Source organism: Orcinus orca, chromosome 14, assembly GCF_937001465.1.
Source record: "Orcinus orca chromosome 14, mOrcOrc1.1, whole genome shotgun sequence".
Lineage (NCBI taxonomy): Eukaryota > Metazoa > Chordata > Mammalia > Artiodactyla > Delphinidae > Orcinus > Orcinus orca.
Window position 1 is genome coordinate 12,140,607 of NC_064572.1, and position 22,285 is coordinate 12,162,891.

The 22,285-nt window shown below is 39.2% G+C and overlaps 1 protein-coding gene across 5 annotated transcripts in view; it reads right to left on the bottom strand.

Moving 5' to 3' along the window:
* Positions 1–22,285, bottom strand: part of B3GALNT2 (beta-1,3-N-acetylgalactosaminyltransferase 2) — a 57,933-nt gene that overhangs the window by 15,305 nt on the left and 20,343 nt on the right. For 4 of the 5 annotated variants that reach the window (XM_049697342.1, XM_033431267.2, XM_033431268.2 and 1 more), the window contains 3 exons: positions 17,677–17,777; positions 13,658–13,851; positions 8,539–8,634 (listed from right to left, as the gene is read on the bottom strand). In XM_049697342.1, the coding sequence (XP_049553299.1) occupies positions 8,539–8,634; positions 13,658–13,851; positions 17,677–17,777 (391 nt within the window). The remainder of the gene's footprint in view (positions 1–8,538; positions 8,635–13,657; positions 13,852–17,676; positions 17,778–22,285) is intronic. The other variant, XM_033431269.2, reaches the window with a different exon arrangement.

Sequence of the window (22,285 nt, forward strand, 5' to 3'; positions counted from 1 at the left end):
CAGTATGGGATATTAGTAAAAGAAGTTAAGCTAATTTAGTAGATTTAAAGAAACGGTTCCTCATTTAATTGGTGTTTCTTTTGATTTCTAATGATGTTTATGAATTGTAGTCTCTTCTGGGAATTGCCTTGTCATGCTTCTTTGCCATTTAGCTACTGAGTTATATTTTTCTTATTAATCTGTGTAAGCTTTAATAAATTAATACTGTATATTTTATATACTAAGAATGTTCTTTCAGAATTATTTTATTTTTAAACATCTTTATTAGAGTATAATTGCTTTACAATGGTGTGTTAGTTTCTGCTTTATAACAAAGTGAATTAGCTATACATATATATATGTATCACCCTATCTCCTCCCTCTTGCGTCTCCCTCCCACCCTCCCTATCCCACCCTCTAGGTGGACACAAAGCACCGAGCTGATCTCCCTGTGCTATGCGGCTGCTTCCCACGAGCTATCTATTTTACATTTGTTAGTATATATAAGTCCATGCCACTCTCTCACTTCGTCCCAGCTTACCCTTCCCCCTCCCTGTGTCCTCAAGTCCATTCTCTACATCTGCATCTTTATTCCTGTCCTGCCCCTAGGTCCTTCAGAACCTTTTTTTTTTTTTAGATTCTATATATATATATATATATATATATATATATATATAGTTAGCATACAGTATTTGTTTTTCTCTTTCTGACTTACTTCACTCTTTATGACAGATTCTAGGTCCATCCACCTCACTAAAAATAACTCAATTTTGTTTCTTTTTATGGCTGAGTAATATTCCATTATATATATGTGCCACATCTTCTTTATCCATTCACAAATAAATGGAAAGATATTCCATGATCATAGATTGGAAGAATTAAAACTTGTTAAAATGTCCATATTACACAAAGCAATCTACAGATTCAGTGCAATCCCTATCAAAATACCAATGGCATTTCTTACAGAAATAGAACAAACAATCCTAAAATTTGTATAGAATCAAAGATCCCAAATAGCCAAAGCAATCTAGAGAGAGAAGAACAAAGTAGGAAGCATCATGCTTCCTGATTTCAAACTATATTACAAAGCTACAGTAATCAAAACAATATGGTGTTGGCAAAAAAACATACACATAGATCAGTGGAACAGAATAGAGCCCTGAAATAAACCCACGCATATGTGGTCAATTAATTCACAACAAAGGGGCCAAGAATATACAACAGGGAAAGGACAGTCTCTTCCACAAATGGTGTTGGGAAAACTGGACAGCCACGTGCTTAACATGAACGAAACTGGACCACTAACTTATGCCATACACAAAAATCAACTCAAATGTGTTAAAAAAACTTGAACATAAGACCTGACACCAGGAAACTCCTGTAAGAAAACATAGGCAGTAAGCTACTTGACATCCGTCTCGGGGTATGATTTTTTGGATTTGATACCAAAAGCAAAGGCAACAAAAACAAAAATAAACAAGTAGTACTATAGCAAACTAAAAAGCTCTGCACAGCAGGGGAAACTATCAACAAAAGGAAAAGGCAACCTACTGAAAGGGAGAAAATATTTGCAAAATCATGTATCTGATAAAGAGTTAATACCCAAAATATATAAAGAACTCAAACAACTCAATAACAAAAAGCCAAAGAAGCCAGTTTTAAAAATGGGCAGAGTATCTGAATAGACATTTCCCTAAAGAAGACATACGGGTGGTGAACAGGTACATGCAAAGATGCTCAACATCACTAATCATAAGGGAAATGCAAATCAAAACCACAATGAGATATCGCCTCATATACGTTAGAACAGCTAGTACTGAAAAAAAGAAATAACAAGTGTTGGCAAGGATGTGTAGAAAACGGAACCCTTGTGCACTGTTGATGAGAATGTAAACTGAGGCAGCCACTACAGAAAAAAGTTTGGAGGTTCCTCAAAAAATTAAAAATAGAACTAGCATATGATCCAGCAATTCCACTTCTGGGTACTCATCCAAAGGAAATGAAAACACTAACTCGAAAAGATATATGCACCCCCATGCTCCCTGCAGCATTATTTACAATAGCCAAGACATGTAAGCAACCTAAGCGTTCGTCAATGAATGAATGGATAAAGAAAATATGGTATCTATATACAATGGAATATTACTAGCCATTAAAAAGAATGAAATCTTGCCATTTGTGACAACACGAATGAACCCCAAGGGCATTACACTAAGTGAAGTAAGTCAGACAGAAAAAGACAAATACCATAAGGATTTCACTTATCTAAAATAAACAAAAAGGAGGCAAGTAAATCTACTACCTGAATTCATAGATACAGAGAACAGATGGGTGGTTGCTAGAGGTGGGTGGTGGGAGGTGGCTAAAACGAGTGAAGGTGATCGAAAGGTGCAAACTTCTGCTTACAAAAAAATAAGTCTTGGGGATGTAATGTACAGCCTGGTGACTGTAGTTAATACTGTATTGTATATTTGAAAGTTGCTAAGAGAGTAGATTTTTCTTTTTTAATAAATTTATTTATTTATATATATTTTTTTGGCTGCATTGGGTCTTCATTGCTGCACGTGGGCTTTCTCTAGTTGTGGCGAGCTGGGGCTACTCTTTGCGGTGCACAGGCTTCTCATTGCAGTGGCTTCTCTTGTTGCGGAGCATGGGCTCTAGGCGCACGGACTTCAGTAGTTGTGGCACGTAGGATCAGTAGTTGTGGCTCGCGGGCTCAGCTGCTCCGCGGCATGTGGGATCTTCCCGGACCAGGGCTCGAACCCATGTCCCTGCACTGGCAGGCGGATTCTTAACCACTGTGCCATCAGGGAAGCCCCTAAGAGAGATCTTAAAAGTTCTCATCATAAGAAAAATGTGTAACTATGTCTGGTGATGGATATTAACTAGACTTGTGTTGATCATTTTGCAACAAATACATATATTGAATCATTTTATTGTATACCTGAAGCTAATATAATGTTGTATGTCAATTATATCTCAATTAAATAAATAAATAAATTTAAAGAAACTGCCCTCTGAGTTGAACTAATTAAATTCTTCAAGTAAAAGAAACAATGTTTCCAATAACTGGGAAGAGCTCTAAGGTTGAAGCTTAATTAGTAAAATCAATACCTTAAAACACTATAAGAAAGCTGGTCTAAGAGAGAATTTTGGCAACAAGTAGCAATGTCTAAGGGGAGATAGAATAATTGGAAGATATAAAGCACTCTGGTCACATCCTACCTGAATGAGGCAGCTCTCAAAAACACCCACCACCTCCCACTGCTGTAATCAAATTCAATGCCCGAACCAAGTACGGTTCAGATTGTTTTTTAGGTGCCTTGACATATCAGGAAGGAGGTTCCTCGCTGGTGGCCACAAGAATTCAAACCACTCTAATGAGCTAACACCCATCGAACATGAATCAATAGACATTCTGGTTTATACACTCCGCAAGGTCAGCATTAGGACCCAAAAGCTAAGTCCTAGACCCTCGACTGTGTGAGGCTGCTTTGGGTTAATCATGTGTCTTTCTCCTGGCAACAACGACCTCTTCCCCTTGGGATACTTTACTTTCTTGTAAAACTTTAATAGTGATGAAGTTTGGAAGGACTGATACCAAATAAGTTTCAGAGAAAGAAATGATAGGACGTAGTGAGTGCTTGGATATGAGAATTGAGGATTAAAGCCCACGATTCTGGTTTGGGTGCCTGAGAAAAAGGAGATACTATGACCCAAGACTGAAAATACAGGAGGAGATGAGAATGGGTGGGCTGGAGATGCTACCACCATAGAACACCCAGGGGACATTCCAAGTGGAGGAGTTCAGTAGGTGGCTGAAGTGTGTATGGAGTCCATAAGAAATCTGGGCTGCAGTAAACAGGTGGTAATAGATGAAACTGTCTAGGAAGAATGAGTAAAATAAACAGAAGGCTGGGTATCAGATCCTAATGATTAACGTTTAAGGGGAAAACGAAAGAGGAGATAATGAAGTTATGTACTGGGAAGAAGGACTGGGCCAGATTAAGCTGAACCAGAAGAATGCATATCATATAAGCTAAGAGAAAACCGCAGTCAACTAGGGTAAGGACTCCAGGTAAGTGTCCCCTGGAGGTGGCAGTTAGGTCACTGGGAATCTTTGCAATTATAGTTCCAAACGAACCATACCAAAGTAAAAGCTATAGTGACCTCAGAAAAGCTTCACCTTGAAACTACAAATCTGGCAAATATGACGACAAATCAAGTAATTCTCTGTCCAGTCCAGTCAACTGACCCTTGGCACCTGTACTCTGCCTGGCACCCAATTCCATTTTGTTTGACTGGGTTGTGATATAACATCAACAATGTTGACTAATTACCAAAAAGTGATCCTGCTTTTTTATTCACTCAACTGATAACCGGTTGTTTTTGTTATGAGAGGAGGGAGGGGTTCTACCTTCTCCACCTCCCCTGCAGCTGCTCCATGGCACAGTTAAATTTCTATTCCCCACTTCTCTCACATGCCTACTTTCTACTCTCACTCAAAGTAATCACAAAGCCAGGAATCTCTGCAGATGCGAAACAGCTTCTTTATGGCAACTCCCTGCTAAAATCATAAAACCAAAGGAAAAGGTAGGAAAGAACAGCATGGTGTAGGTTGGAAAAATGAGCTCTCATCAGTCCTCTCACCCATAACGTAAGTGAGCTATGTGCAACCTATGCGGTCCGCTCTTCTGTGTCCTATTTCTAACTCGTCATCCAAACCAACAGAGTAGCTTAAACATACACAGTACTTTTGTACCTGTAACTGTTAACGATTTCTTGTGGATTGGAGAAATGACTACCTCTAAAGAATTTCAACTTTCATAAAAAATAAGTATATAAGTACCCATGATACTAACAATACTGTCTCTAGTGACTCGTGTTGAATGAAAATAGTCTTTTTATTGAAATTAGTTTCAGGTTTCAGGTGCACCAAGAGAAATATGAAATTAGAGAAATAAATATTTTAAAAGAAACACACAGCAGTCTCCATTTAAATTTGTGACCCCCAGTGAGATTTATGCTTTAGTGAGTCACACGACGAAAACAGTGCAAGAGCCCTGCTTAGCTGACAAGCCATACTGCTGACATTACTCTAGCCGACTGTGAAGTGTGGAAGGAATAAGATGATGAACAAATCAACCACTTCTCCCTCGCAACTGGGATCAACGATCTGTTCTTCTTCGGGCATACTCTGCTGATGGTAGGCAGGCAGGCAAACCCATTCATCACTATCATGTTTTCTGTGCAAAGAAGCCCAATTAGGCTTGAGGCAGCAAAAATGAGTATCTATATAAAATTAAACAGGTTTTCAACAAAAATAGGATTTTGTGTAAAAGGAAAGAATATGTTATCTTTAAAAGTTTTTTTTCTTTTAATAAAAGCTAATATATATTTATTTCAGCACACTTAGAAAATAGATACACAGAGAGAAGAAAATAAAAATCATCCATAATCCTACTCCCCCAGATGCAGACACTATTAAATAACTGCGTGTTTATAGAAGGAAAAAACGTTATTCAGATGTAATGAAAAACCAAAAGCTAGTTTAGCTTAAAGCATCAAGGGAAATAAAGATCACAAGGCTTTAGCCAGTAGAAGTCTTAATAACTAAAACGGCCACTACCTGACTTGGCTGAGTCCTTCCCGTCCTGAGTACCTACTGCCATATATACCATCCTGAACACTGGCAAGGAAGGTAGCTCCTTGCCCCAACCTAATTTTTATTCTGAAAAGCTTCAAACCTACAGAAGTTGAAATTACCACCCAAATCCCCTAGACTCACCAACTGTTAACATTTGGCAACATGTGCCTTTTTTTTTTTTAACTTTTTGGCCGCCCCGCACAACAGGCGGGATCTTAGATCCCTGACTAGGGATCAAACCTGCACCCCCTGCAGTGGAAGCGTGGTGCCTTAACCACTGGAGCGCCAGGGAAGTCCCTGGCCACATGTGCTTTATCTCTGTCTCTAGACACACATTCTTTTCTGTTGTTCTTTGTTGTTCAATCACTTGAAAGTAAAATACATTTCACCTTGACTTCAGCATGTATTTCCTAAGGACAAGGACATTCTAAGGGAAAGTAATGTTTTTTTGTGGACTCATCAAACACTGTAATTCTTTCTACAAGGCTGACCAAGATAATGGAGCAGGCCCCATAAGACTGATTAGCCTGAAGTTAATATTACAGCTTATCTTCTTTCTCCTTGCCCCACACTGTGACTCCTTCCTCTTGGAGTTTCTCTACCTGCGCACCGCTGACATCTGGGGCCAGATAATTCTCTGCTGTGGGGACGTGTCCTGTATGATGTGGGATGTTCGAAACATCCCTGGCCTCTGCCCACAAGATGCCAGCGCTGCTCCACACGGGGTTGTCTCCAGACACTGCTAAGTGTCCCCTAGGGCCAAACGGCCCGGGGGAGAGACACCGCTTTTGAAGAACCACAAGTCCAGAGGAGGACCAGCACTGAAGAAGCCAGCGCACATTTCTTTACCGAATGCTCACCATGTGTCGGCATGTTTTAAACATTCTCCATCTAGGAAATCATTTATGCCCTAGCGTAACCCTCTGAACTGGGTGCCTCTGACAAAGGAGGGAAGAGATGCAGTGAGGCGAAAGAGCTTGCTCCAGGTCACAGAGCCATCGAGTGGCAGCGAGGGACTCAACCTCACCCACAGGCGGCTGCTCAGGCACCTGCACCCGAACGTGCTGCCCACGCTGCCTTCCAGGCGCGGCAGCCTCTCCTTTCCTATTCGTGCCAACCCGCGTGAGTGGTCTGTGAAAATCAACCCTCCAGCAGGCTCCAGACCTTTCTGGAGAGCACCTAACGTGGCGCTCGTGCTCCTGGTCCCCTCAGAGTCACACTCCTCTCCCCTGGGAATCACAGAGTCTGAGTGAGGTTCTGCCCATGCTGGTTCTGGGTAGAAAGGCAGGACCCTCACCGATGACTCGCTTCAATCCTAAAGGAGCGGACCAATCAGTGCAGGAAATCTGCTTACAGCTGTGCCTGGGACACAGCAAGCTAAGCAGAATATCAGTGCTGGCTCTTCTATCCTCACTTGGACATAAGCTGCTTTAAGGGCAGGGATCTTTGTACTACGTCTCAAATAGCCCCCGTGCTTGGCATATACTAAGTTCTCAATAAATATTTTCTGAGTCAATGAGTAAACAAACCAAAGAGAAGCTTCCTTCAAAAACTGAGATCCAACACTTGGCCAATACTACTTAGTTGAGCCACTACTTTTAATTAAGAGTAAGAGATACCTTTGATGGTACATACTTCATTTAACAAGGAAGAAAGTTCATATATGAAATTTTAAAAGGTCATATATATAGGTAAATAGGCATTCTCATATAATGTTGATGATTATTCAAATTGATACAAACTGCTAAACTGTCCTCCAGAAAGAAATTATCTGCCTCAAAAATGTGCAGAAATTTGAACCAACAATTCATCCTAAGAAAATAACCTGTTATGTACACAAAACAGAGTGTAAGGATGGTCACTACAGTCTTTTTTATAACACTGAGAAACTGGAAAATTTTTTCCAGTATGTTTTAGTTTTGCTTTTCTGTAAAATGCTTTTAAACAGAGGTACCCATAGGTGAAACAAAGGAGATCCCTTTAACAGTCACAGAATTAACATGCAAAGTTTAACTACCTGTACTCAACTCCAAAGATACACAGCACCTTATAAAATGTGTGACTTTGCTGTTGCATAAATGTGAACAGCAACCCACACGCCTGGTGGTAGAAAGATGTTTCCTGGTTAGCCAGCAGGGCTGGTCAATCATCCAGCTTCCACATCTTAATTCAGCGTTCATGTCGCCGGGGGAACTTGTCAACTAGAGCTCGTCTAAAGTGACCGCCAGAGATGACCGGGAAACTGACCCCTACACTGTGGTTCCAAAGCATGCTGTTCAGAAATGTACTCAGACAAGACTGCAATAGCCTGGAAAGGCTGAGGCTGACGGATGAACAATGTGTTCATGTCCAGCTGTGTAATACACAGCGTAACACAAACACATTTGGGCTTAACTCCAGGGCTGATGAGGGCACCTGGCAGCTGAGGTGGTCCCTACCTAAGAGTTATGTTTTCAAACATCTTCCACTACTTGGAGAAGTTTTATTCATCTTGGAAATGTGACAGATCTCTTTGCCATTATCCTGTTTGCACTTCCCTCCACCCCCCTATTCTTTAGATAAGCAAACTATTTGATTTACTCAAATGGTACCTGTGCCTGGTCTTTCTATCAACCACACCTATTACTATCCTTTGTCACTAGAGCACTCATGCAGTCCTCTACTCCACTAAATAAACCATGGTAACATGCAACGCTTTTCAAAGTGAGGTTTGGAACCTTTGGGGTACGATGTAGCTCTCTGGAGGGAGGAATGCAGAGTGCTACAGCTTAGTACATCCCCGCTGGTAGCCTCATCCAACACTCTGGAGAGCTGTCCTGGCAGGAGAATATGCAGTGTCTGCCTCTGGAAGCACATCCTCAGGCCGACAGCAGCCTGCACTGGGACCAGAGTCTCTTTACTACAGCCTGTACCTCTGGTAAGATGAACTGCTCCACAGGCTTGTACCACAGCTTGTTCACCTGCACCCCACAGCTCGGAGGACTGAAGCGAGCAATGAAGAGGGCCTCCTACAGATCGGGGGGAAAAAGACAAGAAGAAATACCCTATGTCAGACACAGCACATGCAGCAAGTTTTCAAGTTACATGTTGGTCAGCTAAATTCTCAGTTGCCCCGACCACAGTCACTAACATTGTTCTACTGCGGTTCAGGCATCATTCGGGTTTTCTAGTGCAATCATGGTTATTAAATAAAGCTACTGAAGATAACCAAAGTTGTCATGAAGTTCTAAAACACTAAATATAATCCAGATAACCTTAAAAAAAAAAAAAGACACCTTGAAATGAGGAGCATTAGGGGAAGTGTAAGGTGTTAAATTAAGCCGACTTATTAGGCTTAGCCGCAAAGGGTTAAGAATAAACTGAAAGATCACAGATTTCTACATAGAACAAAGGTACTCAGGAATCCCCCTTCTAAAAGAACCTTTAGAAGAACAAACAAAAACAAAAAAGGGAACATAGAAGAGAACTGATCCTCATTATGTCTATTGTTTGCTTTGGGCCCTTACTTCTTGCTTTGGGCAAGAACACTTCCTTGTTCTCACACCTATTCTAGACACCGATTTGCCACAGGGGACGCTGCTGTTAAAGCCACCAAGACCATGCAGAAGTTCAGAATGAAGGGGGTTAATGAGTTAGCGTAGTTCTTCCATTAACATCAGCTCTTGGCAAAGCTAGGGTAATATTTTTTTACATCGTGACACCCTGTGAACCCATTATGATCCACCTGGGATTAGGCCTTCCTTGAGGACAAAGATTAACCTCTCCTTGGGTAAAAACATGGCAACTAAAAGTGAAATCAACATGACCAAAATACTGTACATCTGAACCAAACTACTTGAGTGACAACTCAAACATTATGAATAGTTTAAAAAAAGACTATATCTACTAAGAAAATTAAGTATCAAAAAACATTCAAGATTGATCCTAATTTCTAGATAAGGTTGACAGTGGAATTCGGAGTACTGCTATTCCAGTTACCTATTTGAGCTTCGATATCAATGAAACCTTTAACCACAATAATATATGAACTCCTATACTTGAGTAACATGACAAAGCTTTTCTCACTGGAATCATAATGGCTGGAATCATCACTAAGATTTGTTCCCTCTCTTATATTTATATTTATGTCATTAAGCACATTTACAAACTACATAAATTCTTTGGAGGACAAAGGACTAGGATAAACTGCAAACAAGAAATTTAACCTTTATTTGTGTGTTTATCGCTGACTGTAACATTGTACCCTGTTAGTAACAACCAACATTAACAATAATACAGGGGGACTTCCCTGTGGTCCAGTGGTTAAGAATCCAACTTGTAATGCAGGGGACGCTGGTTCAATCTCTGGACGGGGAACTAAGATCCCATATGCCACGGGGCAACTAAGCCCGTGTGGCACAACTACTGAGCCCGTGCGCCACAAGTAGACAGCCTGTGCACCGCAACTACGGAGCCCATGTGCCCTGGAGCCTGTTCACAACTACAGAGCCCACACATCCTGGAGCCCGCACACTGCAACTACTGAGCCCACAGGCTCTGGAACCAGCATGCCACAACAAAGAGCCCGCATGCCGCAACTAAGACCCCGTGTGCCACAACTAAGACCCGACACAGCCAAGAAATAAATAAATATAAAAACATTTTAAAAGACGCCTAAAAAAAATGAACAGAGTTCTGCTTCCAGTGATATCAAGACCAATTCTCCTATAGATAACAATTATGAACAGTAGACAAAACATTTTAAAAAAAGAAAGAGCTTAAGGCACTGGGATGCACACAAAGCCGGCAGAAACTGGAGGAAAAGCAATATCAAGGAGATGAGAAAGACACTGGGTGTGCTTCCCCCACTTTTTGTTTTTTAATGGCTCTTTGTCTGAGGCATACCTCAGGGGGCACCTAAATTCTGAAATAAAAACTGCAGTCTTTCTGTTTGCAAAGCAGAAGGCAGGGTGGAGACAAACACATCAGCTAACAAGTGAGGAAGAAAACCCCAGAAAGGAAAGGGTCACAGACAGAATCCTCAGTTCTTCACATAAATTCTGTCCTAATCTGTGGCTGACTCACGAAGTACATATTCAAAACAGAATCCAAGCAGCCCATCTAAGTCCAAAAGAATAGACTAGAGATTTCAGCTGCTGCTCACTACAAGGAAGACAGCGTTTAGAGTCTGTGCCCAGCTAATTTCACTGACTGCTAAAAGAAACAAACAAAAAATCAATACTCCTCAAAGAATATAATAGGATCCAGAGATCCTACAATGAATTATTCGCAATATCTAGGATATAATCCAAAGTTACTCGATGTAAGATAAAACAGGAAAATGTTACCATGTGCAAGAGAAACAATGATAATCAATGAAGACAGGCCAAGATGACTCCAATTTAGAATAGCAGACACAGGATTTTAAAACTCTTATTACAAGTAAGGTCAAGCCCACAGAGAAAATATGCTCAAAATGAATTTAGAAAAATAGTAAATTTTAGAGAAATATAAATTACAAAAGAGAATTAAATGGAAATTCTAGAACTAGAGAGTACAATATCTAAAAAAAAAATTCACTGGCTAGGCTTAACAGATTTGATATGACAGAAGAGTCAATAAATTTGAATACTGATTAACAGAAATTATCAAATTTGAAAAAGAGAGAAAAAACTGAAAAAAAGAAAAAACAGTTTTGTGATCTGCAGGACAGTACCAAAAGGTCTAACATACATGTGGCTGGAATCCCAGAATGAGTAGAGAGAAATGGGGCTGGGAAAAATTTTTGAAGAAATAAGAGCTGAAAGTTTCCCAAATTTGGTAAAAGACATAAATTTATGGATTGAAAAACTTGGCAAACCTTGAGCAGAACAAAGAAAAACCACACCAAGGTACAACACAGCCAAACTGCTTAAAACCAAATACATATAAAGAGAAAAATCTTAAAATTAGCCAGGAAAAAAACAAAACCCATATTACATACATCATACACGGGAACAACATAAGGAAGGTTGACTTCTCACCAGAAAAAATGGAGGCCAGAAAACACTGGAATGACATCTTCAAAATATTGAAAAGAAAAAAAAGGCAACCCAGAATTTCAATATCCAGAAAATATCCCACAAAAATAAAGGAGGGGAAGAATAAATGCAAATTAAAAACATTTTCAGAAAAATGAAAACTAAGCAAAATCATCACCAGTCAACCTGTACTACAAAAATTGGTAAAGGATTTGATTTGGGCCAAAGGAGACATTCAGGAGGAATGAAGAGCACCAGAAATGGTAAGTAAGTGGGCAAATATAAAAGGCTTTTTCCTCTAAATTACTTTAATACAGTTAGCTGTTTAAAGCAAAAATTGTAACACTGTGTTGTGGGATTTATAGCACATATAGATATAAGGCATATGACAACTAGAGCAAAGACAGGGGATGGTAAATGGAATTATATAATGGCAAGGTTCTTATATTTTACATGAAGGGGTACAACGTTAACTTAAAGAAGACTGAAAAGTTCAGGATATATATTGTAATTCTTATGTCAACCAAGCTCCCACAAAGTAATAGTACAAAGAGCTGTAGCTAAAAGAACAACAGAAAAGTTAAAATGGAATTGTAAAAAATTGTAAAAAATTGTAAAAAATTCTATTAACCCGAAAGCAGGCAGGAAACAGAGGAAAAGAGAAACAAATAAAAAAAGTAGAACAGAAAACAAATAGCAAAATGAAAAACTGAAATCCAACCACTTTAATAAATGCATTAAATATAAATGGAATAACCCTCCATGTAAAAAGCAGAGACTCCCAGACTGGATAAAAAGGAAGACCCAACTACATGCCATGCACAAGAAATACAATTTCCAGCAATATATAAAGAATAATATGTTGTGATCAAGAGGAATAGGAAATTGATTTAACACTGCAAAGTTAATAAATGTAATTCATCACAGTAACAGAATAAAGGAGGAAAAACCCTGGAAATATTCCAGATGCCCATCAACAGAACACATAAACATCATATATTGTTGGAATACAACTTCGCAATTAAAAGAAGGAAAAGGAAAAATTCACTGATACAATGACATGGATGAGTTTCAAAACCATTATGTTGGGTGAAAGAAGCCTTACACAGGAGAGTGCTTAGTATATGATTCTATCTATACATAAAATCCTACAACAGGCAAAACTAGTCCATGTTAAAAAAAAAATAGAACAGTGGTTGCCTCTAGGTAATGGGGTTGGGTAATGGGAGTTTGGATTACACAGGTTTACACAGTTTAAACAACTGAATGCACCTTATACTCTAAATTTTTTTAAACCATAAACAAATATTAAAGTCTAGTTAATTATATGCACACTAAAATGTTTAGGGTTGAAGGGTACTGATGCCTGTAAGTTAATCTAAAATACATTTTTAAAAAAAGATCAATGAATGACTATAGACGTCATAAAGCAAATACAGCAAAATATTGTAGAATTTAGGTGGTGGATATACGGGTGCTCATTGTATAATTCTTTCAAGATTTCTGCAGTTTAAAACCCAGGGACAGATCTTTTCAAATACAATTCCTTGCTACACTCCTTCAGATACACTCTGTGAACAAATTAGGTTTTCTCAAATATCAGAAACAGTAACCCTAGCTGTTTTAAACTTTTATTCTCTCTACACCCTTATTACAAAAAAGATTTAAAGCAGCTGTTAGCCTGTATTATGGTGATAGACTTTTAGGGTTGGAAGAAAGAGGCAATAAGACTTGCTTATACCTGTAAGTCCCAAACTTTAAATATTCGTTATCAACTTTTGAAATTCCTTAGGATTTAGGGGATTTTAGGTTGGAAATTTCTAATCTGGTCCAACTCCTCCTTTCCTAGGTATAACACATTTATTCATTAGAATTCTCTCCTCAAACTAGCACTGTAATACATTACACTATAATGTGTCTAATCAGTAAGGGAAGAAAGGTGGAAGTCTCCCAACCTACTCATTGCCATGAGGAAAAGCTGATGATTTTGAAAGAGAAAAGTGGGGAAAAGCATGTACGAAGCAGTGCACACCTCCTGTTCTGCTTGATAAAGCTTGACGGTGATGTTCCTCTGGAAACCCACATCACTGGCATCATAAAACACCCCAAGGCTGGTAATAACGATTGGATAGAGAACTCGGAAGCTCACGCTGACAACTCGGTCCTCAGAGAGCCCTGATGAAGTGTCTTCCAAAAGACTGAACGCCTCAATTTCCTGATTCAAAACTAAGGAAGAATGAGAAAAGGAGTTTTACATAATCAAACGAAAACAAACTTTTATTTTACTAATATGAAGTGGGCTTGATAGCAAAATCTAGATAATTATATGTTATATAATTCTTTCACAAATGGCAATAAATTTTTAAAGTGCTTCAGAAATATGGCTGCTTCCAGAAAAAAAAAAACCTCATTTTGAAATTTAAGAATGAAGTTTTCAACCACATCTAAGTAAAATATTTAAGAACTACTTTAATAAACTTTTTTTATACACGTGTGCGTCTGTATGTATAAACGCTACAGGGGAATATTAAATTTAAAGGCATCTATTAGGAAAGGTTGGATAAATGGGGATAATAAAAACAGTACTAATTGCAGTCATAAACAATGAGTAAATTTAGTCTTGCTCTGCAAATTCCAAAAATCCCACGTCTTGTTGAGCAATTTTTGTGATGTTGGGCAATTATCACAGTACGAAAGTAACTGAAATCACTTCAACTAACAAGACAAGCACATCAAACACAGTAAGCATTTCTGACCACCTACTATGTGCCACCTCCCATCATATTTAATCTTTACAACTACTCTATGTGGTTGTGACATTATCTCCAGTTTACAGATTAAGAAAATGAGGCCCAGAGATACATCTGATTAAGGTCACAGAAAGTGGCAGAGCCAGGAATCAAACCCAGATTTATTGACTTCTAATTCAGTGCTTTTTCTATGTCCCCAGAGCTGTCTAATCAAAGCCAAAAACAGTCCTTTTTGGAAAATTTTCTCAATTACCATAAATGAATCAGGATAGATTACATGAAGCAGCTAATATGGCTGAGAATATCAGTGTCACCTTGAGAAATAACATAAAAACTTATTTTAAAAGATTATTTTATCAAAGTTCTTTGTATTTTTTTAGAGCTGTGGTTTTCCAACTTTACAGATCACACAACCCAGTTAAAAACATTTGTACACATATTAATGTCATATTTATGTACAAAATATACACATATTAATGTCAGTTAATATATTCAATATTAATAAAGATTACATTTAATTTTCAGATAAAAATAAATCCTGTTTTCTTCCCATACTCCAGCAGATCATTTGGATCCCTACTTTAGAGTTCCTAGAATGCTATTTTACACTTAGTAGATGCTCAATAAAATGTGACTAAATGGAATTGATGGCTCCTTCCCAATTACACACATGAGCAGGAGGGAAAAAAGGAGGATACAGATTTTGTCATGGGCTGGGGCAAGCACTGGCCGGAGAGTCTAGACTCCAAATATACTGGATAATAACAAAAGTTTTTCTCTTTAATATACTCAGTAAATAGGATATCCAAAGTGAAGCATGTCCATTAAAGGCAGTAGGTTAAGCACATTATAACACAACTATTTTCTACCTAAAACAAATGCTCCTTGAACTTCAAGCTACCTGGACACAAGATAGCCTGCTGCTTTGATAATGCTATTAATCAAACTTCTATACATCCAAGAGTATCATGATGATTAATGTTCATGGCGACCTTAAGGTATTTAAATAAATCTAAATGCCATTTAAATTATCAAAGAGATAAAATTAGGTTCAATGGTAATTTAGTTATATCTATTTTTAAAAATTGGTAACCTAGGTATTATATATATGAAAATTTTCTATTAGTGAAAAACTCCACTCTTTTACCATTAATGAATAATAGCACTTAAAATGGTAAAGTCTGGTTAATCTAAAGGTAAGGTTTCTTAAAATTTGGTTTGGCTTGGTTTTGGATTTCAAACATAATTTGTTCTAGGCTACTCTTACATCATCAGTGATACAATATTTTATTAGGTTCATGGTCCCTTTGGGACCCCAGTGAAAGCTAAAGCACCCTCTCCCCAGAAAAAAACAATCATACACAAAATTTTGCTTACACTGTTAACTAAATTCATAGACATCCTAAGTAAGAAACCTCTGCTTTACAATGCAGACCTGAAAATATGGTCCAATTCATTAAAAAATATGATTGCAACCCAATTTTACAAAAAGGCAGGTCCTTTAAAAATAACAATATTAAATACTGAACATGTCCCAGGAACTATTCTAAATATTTCATATGTCTCAACGTATTTCATCCTCAAGTCAGTCCCTATAAGGTAAGTACTGTTTACCCCCAGTTTACAGATGACGAAACTGAGGCACAGAGTAGTAAATAATTGTTCGAAGGTCATACAGCTAGAAGATGATGCAGCCTAGACTTAAAGCCAGGAGGCCTGACTCCAGAACCCACGCTCTTAACCATTACACTACTGCTGCCTACAAAGGCAAGGTGCACATAATTATAGAGGTGTGACAAATCTTAAAACACCTGAAGTCATAATCAGTACATTTAAGATTTGGGAGAGTTTCATCTCCCTTAGAACCACAGCTGAACATAATGGGAAATGCTAATAAATAAAGATATACAGGTATAGAGTTATCAAATTTCTAAAATTGGTTCCCTGGTAAAACGGAGAACCTAACTAGGATCACCTTTCTTCATCCTCATCAGAACTATCACAAATTTTTAACTGTAAGGAATAAAAAAATATTACTTGTATTTTCAATTTTTTTTACTATTTGTTTCTCTTGCAGAAGCTTAGGCAATAATTCTTAGAGAAAGCTGAGTCACAATATTTGTATCAAGGCTATTATAAACCAGCAGGCTGATGAAATCAGCAGTTTTCCTTAAGTTTAAACTTCAGTAACTCAGGATTTGTCTATGCTTAAGGAATTTCCAGATGCGTTTGAATCATACTGAAAAATAAACTCTCCTGGATCCTAAAATTACATATCTATCTATGAAGAGTCTTCACAGATGCCCAGAGTGGTTAGTCTGTCAGGAAGGATGAAAGCTACATTTTGAGGCAAGTTTGATTTTAGTCTGCTAAAAGCAGACCACGGTACTTATTCAGCTCAACAACTCTTCCTCAACATCAAACCTGTGCAGTAATCCCCCCCTCCCCAACCTGCCATCTGTGGTTTTGCTTTTCAGTTACCCACAGTTAACTGTGGTCCAAAAATATTAAATGGAAAATTCCAGAAATAATTCATAAGTTTTAAACTGCATGCTGTCCTGAGCAGCATGATGAAATTTCATGCCATCTATCTCCACCCTGCCTGGGCTGTGACCCATCCCTTTGTCCAGCATATCCCACCGGTGAGTCACATAGTAGCCACCTCAGTTGTCAGACCAACCCTCGAGGCATCACAGTGCTTGTGTTCACGTCACCCTTATTTTACTTAACTAAGGCCCCAAAGCGCAAGAGTGGTGATGCTGGCAATTCGGATATGCTAAAGAGAAGCCATGAAGTGCTTCCTTCAAGTGAATGGGTAAAAGTTCTCCACTTAATAAGGAAAAAAAAATCATATGCTGAGATTGCTAAGATCTACTGCAAGAATATTCTGTGAAGTTGTAAACAAGGAAAAAGAAATTTGTGCTAATTTTGCTGTCACACTTCAAACGGCCAAAGTTATGACTACGTGCAGGAAAAGTGCTTAGTTAAATGGAAAAGGCATTAAATTTGTACAATAAGATATTTTGACAGAGAGAGACCATATTCACATAAATTTTATTATAGTATGTTGTTGTAATTGTCCTATCTTACTATTACTTACTGTTAGTAATCTCTTACTGTGCCTAATTTATAAATTAAACTTTATCATCGGTATGTATGAACAGGAAAAAACACGGTATACACAGGGCTTGGTTCTAGCAGGATTTCAGGCATCCACGGGGGGTCTTGGAATGTATCCCTCGTGGGTAAAGGAAGACCAGTGTATACAGCAGTCATAAGGCTGAGGAAAAAGAAGACTTACCTGGATGCGTGATGTTGAGTAGTTTGCAGGAATAAGGATCTTCCCTGTCTTCCACAGGCACCTCACAGCCATGAGCACCTATTATGAACTTCACAAGCACACTGAGAGATGTGTTGGCATTAACATCAGTTACTGATCTTCACCTTGCACATGCATGTTTCCTCATGCCCATTTCAGAGCTTTTACTTTGAGACACTAGTATTTATTAGGATTAATAATAACTTAATTTTTTTTGCGCGCGGTATGCGGGCCTCTCACTGTTGTGGCCTCTCCCATTGCGGAGCACAGGCTCCGGATGCGCAGGCTCAGCGGCCATGGCTCACGGGCCCAGCCGGTCCGCGGCATGTGGGATCTTCCCGGACCGGGGCACGGACCCGTGTCCCCTGCATCTGCAGGCGGACTCTCAACCACTGCGCCACCAGAGAATCCCCTAACTTAATTCTTCTAGTCTAGCAAAAAGGGGGAACAGGCAAACTAGGAGTTGCTAACTACCAAGTGACTTATGTGTAAGCCCTCTACTGCAGGACTACATTAAAGCAAGAGTGGGTACGTTCGGCCTGGCCACCAGCAAATGCTCATGCCATTTAACAGCAAACTACGGTAAAGACAATTTCTTATGCCCACACGTAAAAACACATCTATACCTGCAATCTCCTTCACGCGCTTTCTTCTATTTCACAAAGTGTTCCTTTTGCTTGAGCAGTCTTTCTACCCCAGAAGAGGACCCCTCCTCTCGTAGACCTTGCTTCACTAGCCACCTGTAACCCATGGCTCCTTCCCTACACATTATAAATACGATGAAGTCTGACATTAATTTCTATCCACCTACCATCCGTCCTTGTCCCCATCACTTCCTTTACAGTGAAGTCCTACAAAGGAACATCTAAAACTGCAGCCTCTGGTTTCTCATTTCCCACTCATTTTATCAAACGGAAATTTTAGCTTCAGTACCCACCACTTCCACCGAGATGTCTACCACCAATACAACTAGCAATCTGCTGTTCAGTCAACAGACACTCTTCAACTCTTCCCTACTTGACTTCTCTGGGGCTCGACAATGCAGGTCTCCTTAGAAAGCTCTCTTTCTCCACGTGGCCCTGCTCGGTGGGATCCCTGGCTCTTCCTGCCCAGCTCATCCATTAGAGTGGATATTCCCCCAGGGCTCTGCCCTGGGATCGCTTCTCACTCGACTCACTCTTTCCACTTGCTCTCCCTGGACAATTTCTATCCCCAAAGCTTCAACCAGCCTGGGAATGATTCCTGAATTAGCATCTCTAGTTTAGACCCAACTTCTAAGGAAAAGATCCATGAATTAATCGTACATCTTCACCTAGACGGCCCACAGACAGCTGTGTACTACAGTCTGCTGCTACTGGGTCATGAGGGCCAACTGCAAAATTTTCAAGAATTTTGTGAGCTGGTTATTAAGCACAGCTTTTATTAAAAATTAGATTTATAAACTTACAATTAAATACATTATATTAAAAACAAAGGAAATAAATGCTCAAATTCATCATTTCTTATTTATTTCTTTATCATCTCTGATGTTATATGTATCCACTGTATCTGTATGATGGGGATATTATAATGGTGTGCCACTGCCTATCTTCCCCAACTCTGTGTTCAGAGACATCACATTAGTCGCTTGAAACTGGCCATGGTGGGAACACTTAAAGCATGGAAACTGGCAAGCACTACAAATAAGGGTTTGATTTATTGTTCTGTTGATTGTCTAGACTTAAAGTGATGGAGAAAATGTTAGTATTGCAGATCAAACTTAAAAATGTGACATGTTTGTGGCCATTCCATTGTGAATAGTACAAAAAATTGAGGAAATACTCTTCCATTGTTCAAAACCTATCATCTGATTCAGCAAAGACGTCACTTCATAGACTAAGAGTAGAGTTCTGTCACATACCTTAGTTGTCACTTAGTCTTAATCTTTAAAGGAAATATTCATGTCAGAACTACACTCTCGTCAACCGCAGCCACAGGTTGGTTATAGATACAGAAGTCTGGCAAACAATGACGCATTCTGAGAATCAATATGGAAGTTATAATAGAGAGCATTATATACCTATCATCTGTCAATTATGTGCTCCAGTCTTCATATCAATAAAATTTATAATAAACATATACATACATATAAGCATGCTTTTCTTCAGAGAGCCAGTGAATAAACATTTACCAGCACAGGTACATGCAGATACCTCAAACTCAACAAATCACAACTAAGCTCCTTCCCCAAGAAACCTGCTCTTCTCATCTAGTATCAATACATTTTGTCTTAATTGATGATTTCATTATTCTCCAAGTTAGAAAGCTAGCAACCATCCTAGAGTCCTCTTCCTCGTTCTACATTCAATTACCTTATTTCCTTAAAAGGTCACCACTTTAGACAAGGACTGCTAAGGGGCTGAGCTAAATAGGTCTCACCGGCTCCCTGAACTCTCAACACGTTGTTCTGCACAACCTGGTCACTGCCTACCTCTAACAGTTGTAACAGTTATAAGCCCTCCCTTCTTTCCTTTTTATATGATAATCTCTCTCTCTCTGCTTCTCTTTCCTTCCCTAAGTGCTCTCTCTCACACTCACCCACAAACACATATACTCCCTACCCCATAATCTCTGCACTCCAGATACACAGAACTGTATGGAATTTCCCAAACACTCCAAGCTATTTTGTATCTATTTAATTCATAGCACATATAACATTTTATTACACTATTACATCTATTTCCTTCTACTAAACTCCAAGCCTCCATAAAGACTCTGGCTATATGGTATTTATCTATGTATTCTACTATACATAGTATACTACCTGTATACAGAGAATACTTAATAAATACTTGTGAAATTGACAACTTACAGCTTCACTACAAAGGCTTTTAATTAAATAGCGTCCTTGAAATATTTGTGGTCTGGCTCCTTCAGTGAAATGCAAGACCTGAAAGTAAGCCATAACCACAGAAATGAAAACGGTTTCTTTTACGAACGGCCAATTAAGGCAGAATACCTTTTATAAACAACTAGCATTTAGAATAAAAGTATAAACAGAAATGAATAAATGTGTTAAATTATTGCAGATATTTACCAAATTTGTTTTTTTTAAGCTATCTTCAATACTTTTACTAGATCCACAAAATTACTCTGCCCCAGGAAGAAGTTTCCGGCTAATATCTACTTTTATAGAGGTATCCCATCATTTTTATAAAACAAATCAACAAGCTTACTAAATTTAAAATAAGAATGCTATGATAACAAATAAATTACTGGTGAATGCCTGAATGTTAATTCTACTCATTATATTTAGCTCTGAGTCATTCCCTCAATAGTTTTTGAGTGTCCTACTCTGTGCCAAGTTAGGTTCAAGGTGCTGGAAATACATCAATGAAAAAAGCTGAAGCCCCTATGATCATAAAACACAGTCCAGTGAGGAAAGACAATTTATAAATATACAACTAAATATAATAAACGTGCTAGTTGGTGATATGTATTATAAAGAAAAATAAAGTCAAGTAAGGGAAGACAGAGTTGGAATAGCGCTATGATATCTAAACAGAGACCTGAAGAAAGTGAGGAAGTGAGCCATGAGGACATGCAGTGGAGGAATGGTACAGGCAGGGGGAACAGCAAGTGCAAAGGCCCTGAGGCAGGAGCACATTTAGGGTACTGAAGCACGTGAGGTGGCCAGGGCAGGAAAGTAGATGTAGATAAGGTCAAAGACCACAGTAAAGACCTGGGATTTCACTCTGAGCAAGAAGAGAAGTCAGTGGAGGAATATGAACAGAAAACTGACATAATTTGACTAATTTTAAAAGGATCACTCTGGCTACTGTATGGAAAATAAAACACAGGGGATCAAAGGTGGAAGCAGGAAATTCAGATACGGAGGCTTCTGCAATAATCTAGGTGAGGGGTAATGGTGGCCTAGACCAGGATGGTGGTTCTGATAGCTGTGGTAAAGGTGTTGAGAAGTTGGATTCTGGATACAATGTAAGGTAGCACCGAGAAGATATGCTAATGGATCCGATGTGGCATATGAGACAAAGAAAGATCAAGATAACACTGTACTGTAAATTGTAAAAACCTCATATTTTCCTGACACCTCAACATCCCCACAAACAGGCTGAAGCATCCCGCCCCGATGACCAGGTCCACGCGGGTGACAAGGCTGGTCCCTGCCACAAGTTCCCCTTCTTGCCCTCCCCTGACACTCACCTCGTGACATTCAAACCCAACAGTGAAATACCTCGCACCTTCTGCTTGTCCTCTCCACCCTGACCCCAAATAAAGACCCCTGCCCACGGGTCCTCACTCTCTCTCGGCTCCCTGCCTGCTTCGGTGAGCCCGCTCCTTGGACCCTCTTCCCATTTGGCCCCCTGTGTGGTGTGCCGGGCCTCCGTCTCTACGACCTGTGAGCATGACAGATCCTTTCACTTCCAATGCCTCTCCCAGTGTAATTCCCATTGCCGTGCTGGAGCGACCCTTACAGACGCAATAAAGGGGACTCACTCCTCCACTCACAGCTCAGACACCAAAGTTTTCATCTGAGCAACTGCAAGAGATGGGTCATTACTTTCTGAGATGGGAAAGGCTAGAGGAAGTG